We start from the raw sequence: 18,894 nt of genomic DNA, 5'->3' as shown, positions 1-18,894 counted from the left end.
TAAAAACAGGAGGATGTAAAAAGTAACACAGAATTTTTTAAAAGCTATTGGAAGTTAAAAATATGATCAAAAGAATTTAAAAACAATGTAAATTTGAAAAAAAAAACCTCCCAGAAAGTTGAACTGAGAGACAGAGAGAGAGAAAATTATCAAAGAAATAAAGCAAGAAAATTTCCTTGAATTGAAGAACACGAATTTTCTTATTGCAAGTGTTCTCCCAGTACTTAGAACAATAAATAAAAATAGTCCACACCAAGGCAAAACATCATGGTATTTTAGAAGACTGCAACAGAGAGAAGGAGAGGGAGAGGGAGGGAAGGAAAGGGAGAGAGAGGGAAGGAGAGGGAGAGAGAGAAAGAGAGAGAGGAAGAGACCTTATAAAAAAATAGAAATGGATTTCTCAATAGTCACACTGGAAATAGAAGACAAATAGAGAATACTTTCACAATTCTGAACGCAAATGATTTCCAACTTCGAATTCTATTTCTGGAAAAATCTATCATATAATGATGAGTTTGCTCCACCAAAGTGAGGTAGTAAACCAAGAATTAGGGACAAGTAGGACCTAGGAAAAGGAATAAACAGGTGATGGGCAGAAAGAAAATTAAACAAATGAAAAGAGAGGGAATTACTAACTAAAAATAAAACATACAAAGAAATGTAATCAAAGTACAATATGTGGCTCAGCTAGTCTGTACATGGCCTTCATAATATAAACACTGAATATCTATCTGACAAACAAATAGATGATATTACTATATGCGAGGATAGGTGTGTGTTTTATTTGGGTGGAGGGTGATATACAAGGACTCTTGTTAAATACACCACTGTAATATAAGCATCAGGAGGGCAGGGGTTTTGTTTCATTCACTGTGAGTTGCTAGTGCCTAGAACAACACCTGGCACATAGTAGGTCCTCAATAAATATTTGTTGAGTGACTAAATCTTTCCCCTAAGGAATATTTCTCCAAAGAAATTTGTAAAGAAAGCAGAGAGTAAGTTAAAGCACATAAAAATAAACGTCAGAAGCTACAGTACATGGAATCTGTTTCTCTCTACAATTTAATGACTATCATTTTCAAAATTTAAAGGTAATTACATAAAATAGTTAAACCAAGCATCAAAACATTTGAGACAATTTGAAAGCAAAAGATATTCCTGGGAAACCATTCGCTGTAAATCCTCATGCTAGTTAGTTTGACTGGGGATGCCTTGAAGCTCAGAACAGTTCCAGGAAAATCAAAATGTAATTTTCTCGATTTAGAAAGCAAGGCATTTTATTGACTTTTTCTTCCATTATCTCACAAATATAATAAAGGATGGGTTGAGGAAAAATGCCTTATTTTGCTTTTCAAGCTGGAGTTCGGAAGAGAAGCCCTTCCTCTCACGTTAGATTCCAGAAAGTTTTCACCATGACACTGATTCCTTTTATGAAATAAAAAGAGGTGCGTCTTTGGGTCAACAATCTGCTTTTCCATCTAATGGATCTAAACTGGGTGCAGTTCACCTTGGCTGCGAATTTACTGCTGACTCTTAACGGGAATGAACCCTTGGAACTGTTCATTCATCATCCCCTCGCTCACTCCCCTGTCACCGAACATTTGCTGTACACCTACTATGCTCCAAACACTGTGCAAAGACACTAGTGGAGGAAGATTAGGTCAAATAATTCTGGGTGCTCAGTGCTAAAATAGCCGGTCCCATCGGGGTATCCAAGAAGACATCGAAAGCGCAGTACCAGGACAATTTGTGTGAAGATGGGCTTCCTGGTCCGGGTGCGCACTCCTCTTTCTTGTCAGAGCGCAAGGATCCGAGTCTCTGCAGCTTTTATAGAAACTTTCACCGACTTTACCCCAGGCAGGAGCTCTGCTCGGATTGTGGGCTACGCATCGCGTGCCTTTGGAGTGGAAGGCGCCGCCGGGGATTGTGCCCCGCTAGAGGTGGCAGCAAGGCTGTCGGTCCTAACACTTCAGAAAAGTCCTAGTTACACAGACAGAGTCTCTGGAGAGGCTGTCAGCTTTTCAGTCCTTAGCCCCAAGAGTTCAGTTCCCCCTAAATTCATATTTTGGGGCCTCTTGGGAGGCCAAACCCCAAACGCGATTCCTCCTGCGCTCTCTGCGGGCTTCCCCGCTCAGCTCGCCGCAGATAACTTGGAGGAGGCTAGGGAGCCTGGGGCCCAAGGTCTGGGGCCTTCCGGACCTTCTCTCCTACCCCGCCCCCTGCGCTGGCCCTCTCTGGGGAGCGGCGCTGCCCGGAGCTGCTGGGGCGGGCTCTACTCCCTGCCAGACCTCTGGGACGGTGGCAGTGGTCCGGGAAGAGGCGGCGAAGAGGGCGGAGGCGTTAGTCAGCTCCCAGCTGCGCCTTTCCACCCGGCAGCCCCTTTCCCCGGCCAGAATCCGGGAAAGGGACGCAGAAGTGTCCCCTCACATTTGCAGGGCTCTGGGAGAAGGACCCCCAAGTAAAGGCCGCCTCGGTGTCACCGGTCGCATCCGGAAGCGAGCCCTACCATTGGGGCGCAGAGAGACAGTCGCACTACTACAGCGGAACCGCTTCGAGAGCAGCGCTTCCTGGTGTGGGATTACAGGGGTCCTGGGAGTCCTGCTGCCCTGCTTTCTGCCGTCAGAGCCCGCAGCCGCCTTCTCGGTGCGGCGCAGCGTTCCCGGGGGTAGAGGAGACTCCGGGTCAAGCAGCCTCTGTGCCTTCTGCCCGCCGGGGTAGCAGGCCCGGCAAGAGTCGCCCGGTCTGGCGGCCCGGATTCTTTGGGGCTGTTACCTGGAGTTTCGGTTGCCCAGGTGCTGGAGGGCGACCCGTCTTCGGCCCGCAAGAGGGGTTCTGCCACAGAAAATAAGACCCGGAGGGCCTAGACAGACGTCCGCTGAGCTCCCTTCTGACCTGCAGAAACGGTCGTCACCAGCTGCGGACATTCCGCCAGCCTCTGGCTTCGCTCCCTGCCCCCGCACCCCTGGGCGAGGCTTCCGGAGAGGCTTCGCGAGCTCAGGAGGGCCCGGCGGGAGCCCTTGGGGTCGCAGCTACCACGTTCAGCGGGGCTAGCCTGAGGGCCTGAAGGTGGTTGCGCTCCTTCACTTATTCCGCACTGCCTCTGCCCCCCAGACACTCTACGCCCCTTCGGCCAGAGCTGGGATCTTCTCCCAGCGCCCTGGTGTCGCGGGCGCCCGCCGCGCGGACTCCAGACCCGGCTTTCCGTAAGGAAAAAGGGAAAGGCAGAGTCCTGTGCGCGTGCCTGTGCTTGTGTCTATGTCCGTGCTTGGGGGACAGTGTGTACCCCTGTGCATATAAAACTTGCCTGTTTCCGAAAGCAGAAACTCGGGGGGCCGCTTTCGGATCTGGGCGAGGTCGGTATGGATTGATGCGAGCTCCCTCCTTTGCGAACAGCTGGTGAGGGCGCGTCTGCTGCAGCGAGTGCCGGCGATCTGCGGAGTGTCTGTGTGTGCGTGCGAAAGGAGGGCGTGTGGCCGGGGTCCAGGTAGGTGAGCGCTGGACGTGCACCCTGCGGGAGGCGTGAGCGCGCGCACCCGCCGGCCTGTGGCTGCGAGTGGCGCGTGTGTGAAAGTCCAAAGGTTGCCCCGTTGGTAGGCGCTGACCCCGGACAGCTCTGCAATCAAGGGCTTCAGGGAAGTGGGGCTGGGGTGTAGGGCGAGACAGGTAGAAACTCGGACACAGGCGTCCTGGCCCAGCAGCTTGGAAAACAGAAGGCAGAGGCGCCAGACAGCTGTGTAAACCAACTCCAGCGCCGCAGCGCAGGATCCCCGGTTAGAGTGGGGGAGGCAGAACCCGCAGTCGAGAATTCGGGAGCACGCGAGGAATGCCTAGCCCTCTGCGCAGACAGTGCCACTCCTCTCTTTCACTCCTACCCGTCCCAGAGAAGCGAGAAGAAAGAGGCTAGGTTGCCAGACTGGCAGCAAACCAACTTTGCGGGGCCCTGGGCGCCAGGGCGCGGCTGAAGGAGAGGAGGGAGCGGAGGATATCCCAGATCACCCCAGGTGGTCCAGAGAGATCTGTTTTTCAAGGACCCTTTCCCCCCCACCATCCCCTTCTTCCACCGTGGTCTATTTCATCTGAGATCCCTTCAGAATCTAAGGGACCGGGCCGGAGTCCCTACTGGCGTGGCTGGAGGGAGTGCAAGGCCGGAGTTCAGGCACAAAGAAAGGGAAACTCTGGCCCCTCACTGTCGGTGACACCAAACTCTACACAATTTGCTCCCGCTTTCTGGACGTCGAAGGCTCTCAGCTCTCTCCGAGCCCTCCCGCTGCCCAAGCAATGACCTCATTGCGAGTGACAGCCAGAGCGGATGGTTCCCCTCCCTAGTCGACTGGTGTGCGGAGCGCGAGCAATGACGCAATCGGAGCTGGGTCGCTCCTGGCCACTTTGGATTGGCCGCGCGGGCTCGTGGGGACCTCCCCGCCCCCTATCGCTGGCATAAGAGCAGAGAGCTCCGCGGGGAAGACGCCCACAGCAGGCGTTTTGTCTATCCCGGTGGACCCGCAGCTCGCGCTCTCCTGAAACTCGAGTCGCCAGGTGAGAACTTCCCACTCTGCTCACTCTTAATTACCAGCCTCTGCATAGTTCATCTAATTTGCCCCATCTGCCTGCCTGCCTCTCTTTGCTTCTCACGGCCATCCCGGCCCACCTATAGCCAGGTGCTGCTAGCCGTCTGTCCCCTTGGAAGAAGGCAGGAGATTGGGGCTGTCAGCTCATTTTCTTCTAACCAGCTCCAGTGGAACCGCAAGCATCCCCAGGGCTTCGCCTGGGCGCTGGAAGCTCCGTGAGCCCAGCCCTAGTTTCCGAGCCTTCCTGGTTCTGCGGCCCCTGCATTTGTGCCGGTCCTTTGCGTGCAGGATTCTTCCCGAGTTTGGTCTGGGAGCGCCCTGAGCAGTCTGTGTCCCGAGGAGGGATCACGTTTGGTTCTCGGGACGGTTGAGCCCTGAAACTTCCTCTGTGGCGCCTCCAGCCTGCGAGCATCCCTGGGGCACTGGCACGGACTTGGGGCAGTGCAGTCAGCCGGCCAGAACATTGAGCTGGCGCCCAGCACCTGCTGCTAAACTGCACTTCAGCAGAGGCTGGCTGTTCGGGCAGAGCCGAGAGGCGCCAGTAACCGGCATGTTAAATTATCCCCAACCCAAACCCACAGACTGAGAGATTAGCGCTCCTTTCCAGTTTGCCCTTACTGCCTTCCTCTCCCAACTGTTGGTGGCGAAGTCCAGAGGAGGTGAAGGTGGTCCTAGACTTCTCAGTCCCTATGAAGACAGGCACAGTCTACAGCAAGGGTGGGTTCTCGCTTGGTTTCTGCATAGGGCAGAAAGTGTGGATTTATGTGCATGTGTGTGGCTTCTTCCTGGCTTTCCACGGGACAAAACCGGAACCCCCCGCCCTCACCCCAGGACACCTGTTTCTGCTGTACCATGCGATTCAGTGTAATGTATATTTTGAGATTCAAAGCAGCCCATCTGGCAAATGAACCTAACCGAGCCGTGGGGAGGCGGGGTAACCTGCCCGAATTGTCAAGGCAGTCGTGGCAGAGGCTGGACTGGAACTTGGGTCTGTGGGCTCCAGGCGGTGCTTGGTCTTGGTGCAGCGGTAACGTCATTCTCCCTTTACAGAGAAGCATCATGGGCTTCGGGAAGTCCTCCCCCTTCCTGGCTTTCAGCATCTTGGTCCTGTGCCAGGCAGGCAGTCTCCAGGCGACACCACTCAGGTGAGACAGCCTGAAGCCACGAGAGCGTTCCCCTTCCACTGCCCCTGGGATCAGGCAGTTCTGTGCCTCTGAAGTCACAGCAGTGGGAGACTCCCAGTGAATCAACACCCTCAGGTGTACACTGGCCTTGAGCCCTGTGGGCTGGCAGTCAGGAGAGCCACATCCTCAGGGAAAGCCGCGGAGACCAGGAAGCCTGGCTGCTTATCCTGGGAAGGAGGCAGGCAGGGGCTTAGAGTCTGTGTTGGGTTTGCTTCCTCTCTCCAGGTCTGCTTTGGAGACCCTCCCAGATCCCGGGGCACTCAGCGAGAAGGAAGGGCGCCTCCTGCTGGCTGCACTGGTGAAGGCCTACGTGCAGAGCAAGACCCGTGAGCTGGAGCAGGAGCAGGAGCAGGAGACAGAGGGCTCTAGGTGAGGCTCCCCACCCAGCCCTGGCATATTCAGGAGGACATACCCCAGAGAGGTAGGAAAGACCACATCTGGCCAAGAGTTCAGCAGATTGTCCCTGTTCGCCAGGACATGGGACTCAGCCATTCTCAGCCTACATGGAAGACAGAGGTCCACATGCAGCTGGAGGGACTGTGGTTAGACACATTAAAAAGATCCATTCCTGAAAGCTGTTAGGAAATGAAATGGGGAAGTGTGGAATCACTTACTCTGGGAATTGGTCTTGTCCGACTGAGGAGAACACCCAGCCCTGGATGAGTTAGGACCGGTGAGTGTGAAGCCAGGGGATGGACTGTTATAGCTCAGGATGTCTTAGAAATTTAACCTGTGTATGTTGTTCTCTCACACCTGCAAGGCACCTTCATTGCACATTTGCAAGGTGAAGCCAAAGGCCTTGCAGAGGGTGGGGTCAGGTAGAGCAGTGTCTGAGGTAGGTCCGGAGACTTTAGATGTGTAGAATCTGTGGAGATGTGCATGTTCTCATGGGGCCAGACACCGCTCCCCAGCCCCACCTCCCTGTGCACCCTGAGCTTGGAGCTCACACCAGCAGAGTCACGTGTTGCACCTGCATTCACCCTGAGAACCTCTCTGCAGAGCAAGAAGGACTGAGCAGCATGTGGAATGCCAGAAAAGGTCACCCCTTCCCCCCGCAGCCCTTCCCCACACTGCCCTGGCTCAGCGAACCTCTGAGTTCTCCTAATGGAGGATGCGTGAGCCACCCCCCTGCCTGCCCCTCTCGTCTCTCTGCTCCAGGCGCCCCCTCCTGGGTCTAACCTTCTGCATGACTGCCCTCAGGGGCAGCCCTGGTGCATGGTATTGTCTGGCATGTCTTTTCCCTGCAGCCTGGATGGCTCCAGAGCTAAGCGGTGCAGTAATCTGAGTACCTGTGTGCTGAGCGCGTACTGGAAGGACCTGAACAACTTTCATAGATTCTCTGGCATGGGCTTCGGGCCTGAAACACCTGGCAAGAAAAGTGACATAGCCAGCAGCTTGGAGAGGGACCGCTCCTCCCATTTTGGGGTGCCCCAAGATGCCAAGTGAACTCCTTCCTCTCCTTCCTGATTTCCTTTCTTGATCCCATGGATGAAGTTAATGCATGCAGATTTTACCTGGATTGCTCTTCAAGCTGGTATTGGTAGCTTTGCTTATGACAGAGAATGCTGGGGACCTCAGGATGGAAAGAAAGAGAGCAGGACTCACAGACAAGGTTAGAGATAAGAGAGTGAGGGAAGCTTCTGAGATCCCAGAGAATGTCATGGCAGAGCCGTCCAATTCCTGCTTCATCCCTCATGCCTCATCATTGATGAATAAACCTATTTTCTAAAAGGATTTGCACTTTGGTGGTCATTATTCTGGTCCCTGTCCCAGGCCTGAGAGTGCCCAGGGCCTATGCTTGAAAGTAGCCCTAGCCTTACGGTAGTAGGATGCAGGGCTTGGTGAGGGTCCCTGTGAACCAGCTCCAGCAATGAGAACAGGTGTGCTGAGGAGCAGGTAAGCACTTCTGGGGGAGGATGCTGCAGACCCTGTGCTCTGAGCCTCTTCCAGGTAAGACTTCAGGGAATTTTCATTTTTCTATGGAAAGTGGTTTTGTTGGTGCTCGTGGCTAGGGTATGACCTCTATATGCTCCTTACATGTTGGGGTGGGTGTATCTAAGGGGTGATAAGTATAGGATTTTAGCACTTGCCACATGGCTTAGAACTGGATTTTTTTGTGAAAATCTTTGGGCAGGGCTTCTAGCAAAGGCCTCCAGGCCATTTCCCCTAACAGCTTTGATAATTGCATTTAGGAGAAACACTTATTCTTAAGTGGTGTGTCAAAGAGCTACAATTCTCTTTATGAAGGCCTTATGGGGTAGGCGCCTGCCCCAGCCTCTCACTGACAGGCCTTCTCTTTTTCTCCATCCTGCAAATCAGCATCACTGCCCAGAAGAGGTCCTGCAACACTGCCACCTGTGTGACCCATCGGCTGGCAGGCTTGCTGAGCAGATCTGGGGGTGTGGTGAAGAGCAACTTCGTGCCCACCAACGTGGGGTCTGAAGCCTTTGGCCGGCGCCGGCGCCGCAGGGACCTTCAGGCCTGAGCAGTGAAATGACTCCGAGAAGAAGGTGATTGCCTTGTACTGTCAGATGGGAGGGGAAGGGATTTGGAGGTTAGGACCCACATTTTGAAACCCACTGGACCTGGCTGCAGATCCCTTCTCTCCAATTACATTATTCTTCTTGAGTTAGTGAGTTCCTCCTACAACTCAGCTTGAAATCAGAGCACTAGGACAGGCTGCAGAGATGCAGTGTCATCTTTCTGAGAAGAGAGAAAAAAAAAAAACTTGCTGTATTTAGAAAGGTAGGGCCTTGCAAATCTTAACCTGGGCCACTTGTCATTAATGAACCCGGTTTCAGAAAGCCCTCAACTCTTGATCAGTATTCACAGATTCAGACCAGAGGGCTATAATTATAATACTACTGCTAATATTAATAGTGACCATTGAATGGTTTGCTCATCATTTGCCTTCAAAGCTTGCTTACATCTCATATCCATAATTTATAAATAGTGTTCAGTTGAAGAAGCACTTCTATAAATTTGTGTTCTTTCAGTAATAATTGTGATTATTTTCTTCTTGTCCTTCTGATTCTCCTAGTTCTCTTTCTTCTTCTTTTCCTCTTCCTCCTCCTCTTCTTTTTTATTTTATTTCTTTTTCATCTCAGGTTACCATGAAGCTGAACTCACCACTTCTATTAACTTCCGTTGACAACAACTTGGTGAGGAGGCCCCAAGGAAGATATACATGTTTGCATCCTAATAGATATCGAGAAAAAGCACCTTTGTCACTTGAAAGGAATGAAACTGAATGCAAAATAAGCTAATTCCATATTTCTTGTGCATCTTTTTTATATTTGATTCTATGTGCAGTAAATGTGATGGCATCTCTCATTAGCTTATCTGGTAGCAAATTGGTTCTTTGAAAGCTGTCCTGTTGACCATGGCAGCTCTGCCAAATCTTAGGGGGACATGAAGTCACTGCCTCTATGGCCTCTGGGGACACATGGTAATGGTGATGCTATGCTTTATTGTCTAAGAACATGATTGTATAATTTGTTTAAGGAAATGTCAATATTGTGCCATTTGTGAACTTCATTAAGATTAAAAACATATTTTGGATACACTTGTTTCAAGACCCTATTGGTTCATTTCAAATTGTCTTCCTATTTGATAACAATAATAATAATAATAGACATATTTTGAGGGATGACTATGGGCCAGATGATGTTCTAAGGTAGTGCTTTATACCTATTAATTCAGTTACTCTTCAGGACAACTCCACAGGGCTAGACCCCATTATCATTTCCACTTTACATGTGGGGAAACAGAGGCACGGAGAACTGAAGTCCAAGGTCATACAAATAGACAGTGGCAAACACAGGTGCTGATTTCCAGAGCTTACAGTTGAAACCACTGCAGTGTATGCTTTTCAACAATGGCTCCTGATGTTTTCCAGAGACCTGTGAGCCATTCTTTGACCTAGCTGCCTCACACGGTAGACCCTCAGATTTTTGAAGACAAATGGAAATTTAAAACATACAAACAACCTAGTCTTTACGTAATAAAATGAATCCCTTCTACCCATTACTTGGTGCTATAGGCTGCTTTTTTGTGTCCCTCCCCAAATTTATATGTTGAAACCTAACTCCCAAAGTTAGGAGGTGGGGCCTTGGGGAGGTGATTAGGTCACAAGGTTAGTCCCCTCATGAATGGGATTAGTGCCCTTATAAAGGAGGCCTGAGGGAACTCCCTTTCTCCTTCTACATATAAATTTACAATGAGAAATTTGCTGTGAATGAGGAAGTGGTACCCCACCAGATATTGAATCTGCAGGTACCCTGGTCTTGGACTTCCCAGCCTCCAGAACTGTAAGAACTAAATATTTGTTGTTTATAAGCCATCCAGTTTGCGGTATTTTGTTACAGTAGCCTGAATGGACTAAGACATTTGGCTTCAACAAGGATCAATTTGCGGCCAATGTTATTATATCTATGAGCCATCTACTTCCCCCAGACCTCCCCTACCACCCAATATATCCATAAATATTTCCCCTTGTATCTCCAAATGGGAAGGACTTTTAAATATAACCAAAATTCCATTTAACAATTAAATAGTTCAAATCCCTCAATTACCTTATATATTAGATATATGATATCATATATATTAATCTTATATAAATTATATATATTATGTATATAAATCTATAAATATAAATCAGGGCTTAAATTAGGTCTTCACTTTGCTGCTGGTTGATGTGTTTTAAGGCACTTCCCATCTAGAGGTTTCACCTCTACCTTCTTTTTCCCTCCTTCAATTTATTTGTCAGAGAGACTAAGTTATTTGTCTAATGGTGTTTCCCATATTCTGAATTTTGATGACTACACCCTTGTGGTGAGGTTTAACATGCTCCTTTATCAATTGTATTTCTTGTGAGTGAGAGTGGGAAAGGGGAAAGAAAAGTGGAAGATGAGGTCAGAGATGTAATCAGGAAGACAGATCATGTAGGACTTTGTAGGGCACAGGAAAGACCCAGGCTTTCTATCAGTCAATTTCTAGTCCATAGAACAGAAACCACGTCAGTGATTTTAACAGAAAGTATGCTCTAAGACGTTGACTAAGTAGGCAATAGAGTACTGAAAAGGCAAAAGAAAACAAGAAATAGTACAGAGATTAAAACCAAAGGAAGCAGCTACCATCCACAGGGCTGGGAAAATGAGGGGAAGTGGTGGGGGAATTAGAATCTAGGAACTTAAAGAAGAATTCTCAGACCATTGAGAAGGGAGGTCATCTGATGCTGGTATTGAAGCACCAGCATCCATCAAAGCAACAGCAGCACGCATTGAAGGGGTGCCACAAGACTGTTCTATGAGTGTAGAAAAGCACGCAAAATTGCAAACAGGAACCAACTTCCCTGGCAGAATAAAGAAACTGGGGGTGATGCTGACAGAGACAGAAATCAAAATAAGAAGGAGCAAGCTTCTTCTTCATGCCTTCTTGTCTCCTTTGAGAACCTCCAATTGGCAGGGATCCACCTGACAAAGAAAAATGTGGTTTGCAGAGTTCCAGCCTCAGTATCTCTTTATAAGCATATATTTTTACATTTTTATAGAGAAAAGCCATTTTTTGGGCACACAGTTCAATGGGTTTTGACAGTACATTTGAGTCATGTAATCACCATCACAATAAAGGCACAAGACAGTTTCATCACTCCTCAGAAGTCCCCCATTTCTCCTTGGCAGTCAGTTGCCCCCTCAGTCTTTAAACCCTGATAACAACTGTATAGTTTTTAAAAATATTTATCTTTTAAAATTGATATATAATTAACATATGACATTGTATTAGTTTTAGGTGTCCAATGTAATGATTTGATATATGCATATATTGTGAAATGATCACAACAGTAAGTTCATCCATCACTACACACAGTTACAATGTTTTTTCTTGTGATGAGAACTTTAAGATTTACTCTCTTAGCAACTTTCAGATAGATAATAGAGTAGTGTTAGCTATAGTCACCATGCTGTGCATTACATCCCCAGGACTTCTTTATCTTATAACTGGAAGTTTGTACTTCTTGACTGCCTTTACCCATTTGCAGCTCCCTACCCTCACCTCTGGCAACCACAAATCTGTTCTCTGTTTCTATGGGTTCGTTTTTTTTTTTTTCATACATAAGTGATATCATACAGTATTTGTCTTTCTCTGTCTGACTTATTTCACTTAGCATAATGCCCTCAAGGTCCATCCATGTTGTAAGAAATAGCAGGATTTCCATTTTTTAACAGTGAATAACATTCCATTATATATAAAACTCTCTATATACACCAATGTCTATATATCCATATCTATATCTACCCATATATCACATTTTCTTTATCTAGTCATCCGTCAATGCACACTTAGGTTGTTTCCATGTGCTGCTATGAACATGAGGGTGCAGATATCTTTCCAAGACAATGATTTTGTTTCCTTCAGATAAATACCCAGGAATGGAATTGCTAGATCATATAGTAGTTTTATTTTAATTTTTTGAGGAAACTCCACACTATTTTCCATAGTGGCTGCACCAATTTACATTCCTACCAACAGTGCACAAGTGTTGCCTTTTTTCCACATCCTTGCCGACGTTTGTTATTTCTTGTCTTTTTCATAATAGCCATTCTAACAGGTGTGAGGTGATATGTCATCGTGGTTTTGATTTACATTTCCCTGATGATTAGTGATGTTGAACACCTTTTCATGTACCTGTTGGCCATTTGTATGTCTTCTTTGGAAAACATCTAATCAAATTCTTCTGCCTTTTCCAGAATGTCATATACATGGAATCAATATGTAACTTTGTCTGAATTTTCTTTTACTTAACCTAATGCATTTGAGATTTATCCATATTGTTGCATGTATATAGTTTGTTTCTTTTTATTGTTGAGCAATATTACGTTGCAGGGATGTACTACAGTTTGTTAATCCATTTATCCATCGAAGGACTCCTGGGTTGTTTCCAGTTTTTGGCATTTATGAATAGAGCTGCTATAAATTTTGTGTATAGATTTTTGTGTGAAGATAAGTGTAGTGGGCCAAACTGGGGCCCCCAAGAAGATATGCCCATGTCTTCAACCCTGGAAACTGTGAATGTTACCTTATCTGGAAAAAGGATATTTGCTGATGTAATTAAATTAGGATCTTAAAATGAGCTCATCCTGGATTATCCAAGTCAGTCTTAAATCCAATGATGTGTTCTTATAAGAGATACACAAAGAAGAAGATACACAGAAGAGAAGATGATGTGAATACAGAGGTAGGGAGAGTCATAAACCGAGGAAGCCAAATCAGCCAGCAGCTCTCAGAAGCTAGAAGAGGCATGGAGTGGATTCTCCTGCAGGGTCTCTGGAGGGAGTGCAGCTCTCTGTCACCTAGATTTTGGAATGAGAGAATACATTTCTGTTGTTTGAAGCCACTGAGTTTGTGGTAATTTGTTATGGCATCCCTGGGAAACTAATACAATACATTCCATTTCTTTTGGGTAAATACCTTGGAGTGGGATTGGTGAGTCGTTTGGCAAGTGTCTATATTTTTTTCCTTAAGAAGTCTTTTATTTTTACAATTACCTTCTAATCTTTGTCCATATACATTTACATTCTTGATAATTACTACCAAATAGTTTACACATGGTATTGTGTATTTTGCTTGTTACTGCATTCAGTATGATAAACATAATTGTATTGCTTAAGTAAAGTAAGAAAAACTAATTTCAGAAACTTTGAAAAACCAATATATGAAAAAAGATTTCAATAAGCTTAATTCAACCACTCTGATTTGTTTTTATTGTCTTCCTTTTATATGCATATTTTACATAGTTCTAAACTATATATTATGTTATATTTTTAAATAAAAACTTTTTTAAAGAGCAGTTTTAGGTTTGCAAAAAGTTGAGAGGAAGGGACAGAGATTTTCCTATACCCTCTGCCCTCACACATGCACAGCTTCCCCCATTATCAACATCATTCACCAGAACAATATATATATGTATATATATATATATATATATATATTTTTTTTTTTTTTTTTTTTTTCTTTTTTTTAACCAAGGATGAACCTACACTGACACATGACAATCACCCAAAGTCCATAATATACCTTAGAGTTCACTCTTGGTATTGCACATTCTATGGATTTGGGCAAAAGTATAATGATATATATCCATCATTATAATAGCATGTGGAGTATTTCACTGCTCTAAAAATCTTTTGTGCTCTGCCTGTTCAATACTCCCCATGACTCCCCTGGCAAACACTGGTTTCGCCTTTACCAGAGTGTCACATAGTTGGAATCATACAATACGCGGCCTTTTGAGATTGGCTTCTTTCCCTTTGTAACATGCACTTACGTTTCCTCCATGTCTTTTCATGGCTTGGTAGCTCATTTCTTTTTAGCACTGAATGGTATTCCATTGTCTGAATGTACCACAGTTTATCCATTCATCTACTGAAGGACATGTTGTTTGCTTCCAAGTTTTGGCAATTATAAATCAAGCGTCTATAAATATCTGTGTGCAGGTTTTTATGTGGACATATGTTTTCAACTAGTTTGGGTAAATACCAAGGACCGCGACTGCTGGATCATATGCAAAGTGTATGTTTAGTTTTGTAAGAAACTACTAGACAGGCTTCCAAAGTGGCTGGTAGCATTTGCATTCCCACCAGCAATGATGAGTGTTTTGTTACTTCACATTCTCGCCAGTATTTGGTGTTGTCAGTGTTCTGGATTTTGTCCATTCTAATAGGTGTGTAGTGGTGTCTCATTGCTGTTTTAATTTACATTTTCCTGATGACATATGACTTGGATCATCTTTTCATATGCTTATTTGTCATCTGTATATCTTCTTTGGTGAGGTTTCTGTTAGGGTCTTTGGCCCATTTTCAAAGTTTTAAGAGTTCTTTGTATATTTTGGAGAATAGGCCTTTATCAGATGTGCCTTTTCCAAATATCATCTCCCAGTCTGTGGCTTGTCTTCTAATTCTCTTGACACTGTTTTTTGCAGAGCAAAGGTTTCAATTTAATGAAGTCTAACTTAATCAATTACTTCTTTCATGGATCATGTCTTTGGTGTTGTATCTAAAACAACATCACCTTACCCAAGGTCATGTAGGTTTTCTCCTATATAATCTTCTAGGAGTTTTATAGTTTTGCATGTTACATTTTGGCCTATGATCCATTTTGAGCTAATTTTTGTGAAAGGTCTGTGTCTAGAATAATTTTTTAGCATGTGGATGTCCAGTTGTTCCAGCACCATTTGTTGAAGAAACTATCTTTACTCCATTGTATTGCCTTTTGTCAAAGATCAGTTGACTGTTTTTGTGGGGTTCTATTTCTGGGCTCTCTATTCTGTTCCATTGATCTATTCGTCTATTCTTTCAACAATACCTCACTATCTTGATTACTATAGATTTATAGTAAGTCTTGAAATTGAGTAGTGTCAGTCCTCCAATTTTGTTCTTCTCCTTCAAGATTGTTGGCTGTTTTGAGTCTTTTGCCTCTCCATATGAACTTTAGAATCAGTTTGTCAACATCCATAAAATATCTTGCTAGGATTTTGATTGGGATTGCACTGAATCTATAGATAAATTTGGGAAGAACTGGCATATTAATAATATTGAGTCACGAATATGGAACATCTCTCCATTTATTTAGCTCTTCTTTATCTCTGATAATTTTCCTATCTTTGAAGTCTGCTCTGTCTGAAATTAATATATCTAGCCCTGCTTTCTTTTGATTAGTGTTAGCATTTACTTTTTAAATTGTAGTATAACTGATATACAAAATTATTAGTTTCAGGTGTACAACATAATGATTTGATATTTGTATATAATAGAAAATGATTACTTACTTCTAGTTAACCTGTCACCATACATAGTCACAGAATTTTTTTCTTGTAATGAGGGATTTAAACATCTACTCTCTTAACAACTTTCAAATATGCAATACAGTACTATTAATTATAGTTGCCATGCTATACATTACAACCATTTGTTTCTTTTAATTTGTATGCATCTTTATATTTAAAGTGGGTTGCTTATAGACAACATATAGTTGGGTTTTGTTCTTGTTCCACTCTGACGATCCATGTTTTTTAACTGGTACTTTTAGACTTGACATCAAAGTGATTATTAATATAGCTGGATTAACATCTACCATATTCATTATGGCTAGTATATATTTAACTTTATAAGAAACTGCCAAAATATTTCCTGAAGTGGCTGTACCATTTTGCATTTCCACCAGGCACGTATGAGTGTTCTAGTAACTCCACTAATGTGTATATAGTAGTATATAATTGTGGTTTTAATTTAAATTTCCCTAATGACTAGTGACATTGAGCATCTTTTCCTGTGCTTATTTTCTATTGTTTTTCCCTTTTGTTGAAGTGTTTGTCTAAATCTTTTGCTCATTTTGCAGTGGATTGCTTGTTTTATTATTGTTGAATTTTGAGTTTTTTACATACTGTGGATGCAAAATTATTATCAGAGATGTAATATCTGATAATGTTTTCCCCAATCTGTGGATTGCATTTTCATTTTCTTAGCAAAAGTTTTAAATTTTGCTCAAGTCTAATTTATCATTTTTTAAATGGGTTGTGCTTTGGTGTCGTGTCTTGTCTAAGAACTCTTTGCCCAACCGCAGATCACAAGGTCACAGTGGCTTTGTCCTATACTTTTTCCTAAAAGATTTTTAGTTTTATGTTTTACATTTAGGTCTAGGATCCATTTTGAGTTAATTTCTGTATAAGGTGAGAGGTGTAGGTCGAGACTAATTTCTTTGCCTATAGATGCCCAATTGTTCCAGTTGTTGAAAAGACTATTACTTAACCATTTAATTGTCTTTGCACCTTGGTTGAAAATCAATTGATAATATTTGTGCATGTGATTTCTGGACTCCCAATTCTGTCTCATTGATCAATGTAGTTATTCTTTTGCCAATACCACACTGTCTTTTTTTTAAATTAATTTTTATTGGAGTATAGTTGATTTACAATATTGTGTTAGCTTCTGCTGTACAGCAAAGTGAATCAGTTATACATATACATATATCTACTCTTTCTTAGATTCTATTCCCAGATAGGTCATTACAGAGTATGGAGTAGGGTTCCCTGTGCTCTACAGTAGGTTCTTATTAGTTATCTATTTTATACATATTTGTGCGTATGTGTTAATCCCAATCTCCCAATTTATCCCTCTCTCCCTTTCCCCCTTGAATACCACATTGTCTTGATATACTTAGACACACTGTGGTGTTAAAGTAAGCATGGTAATCAGGTAGTGTGGGTCTTACAAAATTGCTTATTTGTATGTTTATTTAAGTATCTACATGTCCATTGGTCCACTCCAACTCAACTCTTATGTAGTTGTATAGAAATAGCGTTTAATGGAGATGCAGGTGCTTTTTAACATGATGTGGGGTGAGGATGTCAAAAATAAAAGTAGAGGGGCTGGCAGCATCTTAAAATACCCAGTCTCCCACCAGTCCCTCCCTCTGGGTGCAAAGCAGCCCCTTCTCCACCAGAGGGCGCACCAAGAAGGCGCTTAAACTAGCTCTGCCAGGATCCCCTCTTCCCAGTCTGGTCCCAAGCTGGTCTCCCAGATTCACCTCTCCCTGCTCTCATAGCCTTGGCTTTCTGGCCCCTATATTTGGAATAATGACGCCTCCCTCGCAGGTGTGAGGCAACGTCCTACCAAAGGTACTCCGGCTTCCAGGGGCAGATGGTAGTCCTTAGGGAGGAGGGAGGCTGAAGCTTCCTCTTGTCTGAGGAACCTTGCGAAAAGAGCAGCCATAGTGAGACCCATTTTGTTGCCTTCTTGACTTCCCTCAAAGGACAAAGACTGGGGCAGAGATGGAAGAGTGGCGGGAGTGGGAGGGGCATTAAGGGAATGAACAGAGATCTCTGCATTTTGACACAGGACTGCTCCTGTGGGGGATGAGTGAAGACAAAATAAGGGAGGTTTTTATGGAGGGCTGGGTCTTGGACTCAATGACGAAAGGCTGGTAGGGTTTTTTTTTTAATTAAAAATTAAATAACTTTTTCCTAATTATAAAATTAAAATACTCAATATGGAAAATTTAGCAACTACAGGAAAGACAACAACGACAACAAAAGGTGGGGGGAACAGTATGTTTCTTAGATATCTCATCATCCAGAGAAATCCACTGTTAGTAGGTTGGTGCGTGTTATTTTTTTTTTATATCTTATGTGCATATTTATAAAATTGTATCACACTAAACTTCTTTGAAACCTGCCTTTTTCAGGGTCCGTCTTTCCATGCCACTCCATGTTCTTCTATTGTATCATTTTTCATGTCCATTTCACATTCCATTGAATAAATGTGCCAGAGTTTATTTAATCAATCCCTTATATACATGTAAATTATTTCCAGATTTTTATTCTTGTAAAAATGCTGTAACAATCAACTTTGGAGCTAAATTTCATAAAATATTCACATTTATTTCCTTAGGGGAAATGTGCATGAGCACAATCTAGGATCACGTTAATCTAATTTTAATCTAATGCGATACCATTTTTTATCCTTTCTAGCAGTGGGATTGTAGAGTCAGAGAGTAAATGCATATGTAATTTTGCTAAGTATAGGTAATCTACCATTTTTCATCCCCCCCAGCCATGTGTAAGAGTTCTTCTTTCTCCCAGCCTTACCAACTGGCTATGTTATCAAATTTCTGGATGACCAGACACAGGGGGACACAGAGCAACATAAACAACAGAAAACAGAAACAGACCCAGAGGCTCACACGTAGGAGGAACAAATGGGAAGAGAAATGCCAGCTCAATATGGGGAGACACTTTCTGGCATTGGGAGCTGTCTAATGATAGCAGGGGCTTCTTGGGAGGTGATGGGCTCCCTGTCACTGCAAGTGTTCAAGGAGAGACCAGATGGCCATTCAGCAGAATGTGGTACCGGAGGCTTCAGCAACTTAGCGTCTGGATCAAGGACCTTTAACAGCTGGAGAAAATCACACAACCATATTGATTGATTGCCTCAATTTAAATCCATGAGCCTTAATTAAGCCTTTATTGCTGCCAGGAAATTGTATGTCCTTAGTCCATTCACTCTCCCATTTACTTCTAGATCATTACTCACACCTTCTCCTTGAAACCTCGACACTTCCTCCACCGTCCTTATTCTCAGCCCCTG

General features: G+C 44.3%; 1 protein-coding gene and 1 long non-coding RNA gene across 5 annotated transcripts in view; both read left to right on the top strand.

Moving 5' to 3' along the window:
- LOC309605651 overlaps window positions 1-18,894 on the top strand; it is a 923,254-nt gene that overhangs the window by 294,202 nt on the left and 610,158 nt on the right. The window lies entirely within an intron of this gene.
- Window positions 754-18,713, top strand: LOC309605597 (calcitonin gene-related peptide 2). Of its 4 annotated transcripts, none has more exons than XM_082341691.1 (5): window positions 754-4,536; window positions 5,619-5,713; window positions 5,978-6,121; window positions 8,072-8,262; window positions 8,860-18,713. In XM_082341691.1, exons 2-4 carry the CDS (start codon window positions 5,628-5,630, stop codon window positions 8,235-8,237), a joined length of 396 nt encoding a protein of 131 aa, XP_082197817.1. In that variant the 5' UTR covers window positions 754-4,536; window positions 5,619-5,627; the 3' UTR covers window positions 8,238-8,262; window positions 8,860-18,713. The 4 variants fall into 4 exon arrangements, with proteins under 4 accessions (XP_082197817.1, XP_082197816.1, XP_082197815.1 ...); XM_082341690.1 differs by having other exon boundaries at window positions 8,793-18,713; XM_082341689.1 differs by lacking the exons at window positions 8,072-8,262; window positions 8,860-18,713 and adding an exon at window positions 7,000-7,486.

Source organism: Balaenoptera borealis, assembly GCF_965194805.1.
Source record: "Balaenoptera borealis genome assembly, chromosome: 11".
NCBI lineage: Eukaryota > Metazoa > Chordata > Mammalia > Artiodactyla > Balaenopteridae > Balaenoptera > Balaenoptera borealis.
The sequence above is the reverse complement of the archived record's forward strand: the minus strand, read 5'-3'. Positions and strand labels throughout refer to the sequence as shown.